At 38.5% G+C, this 4,599-nt stretch overlaps 1 protein-coding gene across 1 annotated transcript; it reads right to left on the reverse strand.

Moving 5' to 3' along the window:
• Positions 1–228: 228 nt before the first annotated feature.
• Positions 229–2,237, reverse strand: LOC145718451 (dolichyl-diphosphooligosaccharide--protein glycosyltransferase subunit STT3A-like). The gene is made up of 3 exons (XM_081809958.1): positions 2,060–2,237; positions 1,550–1,695; positions 229–359 (listed from the first exon to the last, which is right to left on the reverse strand). The coding sequence occupies exons 1-3, from the start codon at positions 2,220–2,222 to the stop codon at positions 258–260; spliced, it is 411 nt and encodes a 136-aa protein (XP_081666084.1). The 5' UTR covers positions 2,223–2,237; the 3' UTR covers positions 229–257.
• Between the last annotated feature and the right edge of the window lie 2,362 nt (positions 2,238–4,599).

A 4,599-nucleotide genomic window follows, 5' to 3' on the forward strand; every position in this document is an offset into this window, starting at 1 on the left:
ATTCAACACTGAACTAACTCGACTTTTATGAATCCAGAAAAGAGCAAAAGACCTTATATAAGGAAAATTACCAGCTACCTTTCCAGAGGAGATGACAGACAGATTATAAATTTGTCTGAGGTCCCTTCCTGCCCATTTCTAATCTCCTCACCCACATACCATTTTTGCTATTGCTAAACATCAGATATGAACTCAGATTCTACTGCATTTCCTGAAGATCTACTGAATAATGAAATGAACAGATCCTCTTCAGCATTTTAAGTCTTACCTTCATTATCATAGGAGCCAGCCACAGATCGGGAGATATACCCAGGAACTACAGCAATCATGGCAGCAGCAAGAAGCCCAGCCCCTGCGTCCTGTAAGAAAAGAGGGGTAACAGGAAGTTAACACCATCCACTCCTGAGAGAGAAGAGAGGATCTACTAGTCCATTCTACTTAAAATGGGCCCAGGGAACAGTCCAACACTTTCCAAGGCAGAAGTGATGCTAGAAATGCTAGAAATGTTTGCAGCACAAGAAAGCTAAAAACTTCACAACCAATTCCCCATGATGAGAACAGTTTCTCTGAAACTGAATACACATATGCTAAGGACGGACAAGCTGTCAGACATCAGACACTGCCCCAGAATGGGCTGTTTGGCTGGAGTATTCCCAGGCTTATGAGTCTCAAATCCCTAACAATATCTGCACACTGCCGAACAGTCACAGCTCTAAGAGGTGTGCAAGGATAATCAAAGGAAGACAATTATTATTTAAGTTAAAAAGCCAAAAGGTGATCATCTATCTGGACTAAAGATGCCAGGAGCTTGGATAATAAAGTTGGAATATCACAAGGCAATCTGTGAGCTCAGAAGAGAGGAACAGCGAAATATAACTCACACTCCAAAAGAGAGTAAGGACTTGTCTGTTGGAAGAGTCAAATTTGGAACAAGGGCAGCAAAGAGAAGGCTGAAAAGGTTTCCAAACTAAACTCAAGTGTCCCAAGACCTCCTACTAGTTTATCACCTCTCAGGTATCTCCCTGACACCATAGCCACAAACTAAGAATAGCATCCAAGGAACCAGGATCAGCAATGCAGAAACCTAGAAATAGAGAGTCAGTATTATGGAGCCTACTACAAAAGTGGTTTAATAACTTTTAAATAAATGTTTAAAAAAAATCAACAAATAATTGCTAAATGTACACTGCCAGTAGGAAAAATTAACCATTTTGGAACACTTCCTGTAGTTATTTTTCCTCTCCCTTAGATTGTGAGAACTTCAAAATCTAAAGCTCACATTTTACATTTTAAATGTTTTTTTTTTTCCTTATGTAGAAATTTATATTTGACCTTCAAATGTTCTCTTATAAAGACAAACAGTTGCTAATAAAGAGAAACCACATATTCTAGGATGGGGCTGGAGTGAACCCAATAATTTAGCCTAGCCAAAGCTGTCTTTAGTCTCTGGCTCCCTGCCCTTCTGACGCTCTCAATCCCCCACCCTTTAGCATCTGGTGGAGAGGTTCCACAACATTCATTCCCAAGCCTATCACCCCAAATCTTTCACCTTGAGCTCTTTGGTAAGGTGGTACGTGACGATGGTGGTGAAGGAAGAGAAGAGAGGGGCCAGGAACACACAGACATTCCGAATGTCGATGGTGATGTGGAAAAAATGGAGTACATGGTAGATTGCAGCAGACGTGATCATTAAGCCTGTAACAGGAAGAAGAAACCCCACTAGGTTATCTTAACAAGATAAGAACTTAAGGGAAAGAGAAAGAGAAAATCGAAGTATCAATAAAGTGATAACATAACTCCTGAAAAACCACCATAAATACTAACATCTCGCAGCTGTGCTAGGCCTATAAATTCCAGAATTTATGAAAATCCACCCATCTCTATCTCCCATATATATTCTCCTGTATATATAAGATCCATTTTTAGGGATCTGTAATCAGAATGAAGTTACAATTGTCACAAAATAAAGATATTTGAAATAAGAGAAACTGTTCCATAATATAGAATGCCTGATTTCTCTTAAAAAATTAAAAAAAAAAAAAAATCCTGTTCCTCTCACCTGGATAAATTGTTCCTCCAATGATTCGTCCCAAAGGGTACCAGGCCCGGTCATCAAACCAGTTATGGAATTTATAAAAACCCTCTTCAGCCAGGAACCGGGTAGTCCGATAATTAAAGTACCTGTGGCAAGAAAGAAATGATCTGTGTCTCCTCCTCTTCATACTCAAATACTTGTACCAATTTGCAGAGAATTTTGTTCCTCAGGTTTCATCATTGAGGAACTTACCATTACTCCAATAAAAATCAATTTGGTACCAAAAATTATGCCAAGTATGAAAATCATTTTATATTACCATAAGTCTGCTCATTTCTAGCTCCATGTTTGTCTCAACTAAAGCACTGCTTCTCTAAGAAGGAAATGCAACTGGAGCCTAACTCAAGCAGGATACTTTACCAGCCTGGCAATTAGTAGGCATTAGCACCAGTCAGAGAATTCAAGCACCAAACATAAAACAGCTGAGATGTAGGCGCCAATAAATTTGGCCCTTTCCAAGAAACAGGAACATAAAAAAGAACATTTTGATACCACACAGGAGGACACAAAGATAACTTCAAGTGATGAGCATCTCTAAAGATGTTGGTATAACATCTATACACCTCACAATTTTTTTAATCAACTCAGTAACACAAACTTCTTAATGAGTGTTTAAACTTAGAAGTCCTACTTATGTTATTTAAAATAGTTCTGGATGCCACCTACATAATAGCATAAACATATAAATTACATAAAAATATTTGAGGGGCGCCTGTCTGGCTCAGTTGGTAGAGCATGTGACTCATGATCTCAGGGTTGTAAGTTTGAACCCCACATTGCGTGTAGAGATTACTTAAAAATAAGATCTTTAAAAAAATATTTGATACAAATTCTTGGAGTTATACAGGGAAGGACACAATTCTTTAGGTCCAACGTATGTAACCTCTTAAGTTTCTTATTTTAAAAGAAGAGAAAACAACAATTAAAAAAGTTAAAAATAGGGCGCCTGGGTGGCTCAGTTGGTTAAGCAACTGCCTTCGGCTCAGGTCATGATCCTGGAGTCCCGGGATCGAGTCCCGCATCGGGCTCCCTGCTCGGCAGGGAGTCTGCTTCTCCCTCTCCCGCTCCCCCCTCTTGTGCTCTCTCTCTCTCTCAAATAAATAAATAAAATCTTAAAAAAAAAAAAAAAGTTAAAAATAAAAATAAGAATGACCAACAGACATATGAAAAGATGGTCAACATCACTCATCATCAGGGAAGTGCAAATCAAAACCACAATGAGATTATCACCTTACACCTGTCAGAATGGCTAAAATCAAAAAGACAAGAAATAACAACTATTGGTGAGGATGTGGAGAAAAAGGAACCCTCATGCACTGCTGGTGGGAATGTAAATTGGTACAACCACCGTGGAAAATAGTACAGAGGTTCCTCCAAAAATTAAAAACAGAGGGCGCCTGGGTGGCTCAGTCGTTAAGCGCCTGCCTTTGGCTCAGGTCATGATCCCAGGGTCCTGGGATTGAGTCCCACATCGGGCTCCCTGCTTAGCGGGAAGCCTGCTTCTCCCACTCCCCCTGCTTGTGTTCTCTGTCAAAAAAAAAAAAAAAAAATCTAAAAAAAAATTTAAAACAGAAATACTATATGATCTAGTAATTCCTCTACTGAGAATTTACCTGAAGAAAATGGAAACACTAATTTAAAAAGATATATGCACCCATATATTTACTGCAGCATTATCTAGAGTAGCCAAGATACAGAAGCAACCTAAGAGTCCATTGACAGAAGAATGGATAAGGATGATGTGGTGTATACACACACACACACACACACACACACATATACACACACACACGATGGAATATTACACAACCATAAAAAAGATGACATCATGCCATTTGCAGCAACATGGAAAGACCTAGAGGGTATTATGCTAAAAGAAAGTCAGACTGAGAAAGACAAATACCATATGATTTCACAATAATAAACAAAAAGCAGAATCAGACCTGTAAGAACAGAACAAACTGATGGTTACCACAGGGGCAGAGGTTGAGGGGATGGGCTAAATGGATGAAAAAGCATGGGAGACACAGGCTTCCAATTATGGAATGAAAAATTCATGGGAATAAAAGGCACAGCATAAGGAATATAGTCCTAACATTGTATGGTGACAGATGATAGCTACATTTGTCCTGAACACACCATAATATATAAAACTTGTCCAATCGCTATGTTGTACACCTGAAACTAATGTAACACTGTGTACCAACTACATTCAAATAAAAATTTAATTAAAAAAGTAAAAACAAATAAAAAAAAAAGGAAAAATATAAATAAATAAAAGGAATTTTTTTTTGAAGACCTACTCTATTTATTTATTTATTTATTTTTATTCTTATGTTAATCCCCATACATTACATCATTAGTTTTAGATGAAGTGTTCCATGATTCATTGTTTGTGCATAACACCCAGTGCTCCATGCAGAATGTGCCCTCCTCAATACCCACCACCAGGCTAACCCATCCTCCCACCCCCCTCCCCTCTAGAACCCTCAGTTTGTTTTTCA

The sequence above is a fragment of the Leptonychotes weddellii genome, unplaced genomic scaffold, assembly GCF_054177405.1.
Source record: "Leptonychotes weddellii isolate Sample4059 unplaced genomic scaffold, ASM5417740v2 HiC_scaffold_15863, whole genome shotgun sequence".
Classification (NCBI taxonomy): Eukaryota; Metazoa; Chordata; class Mammalia; order Carnivora; family Phocidae; genus Leptonychotes; species Leptonychotes weddellii.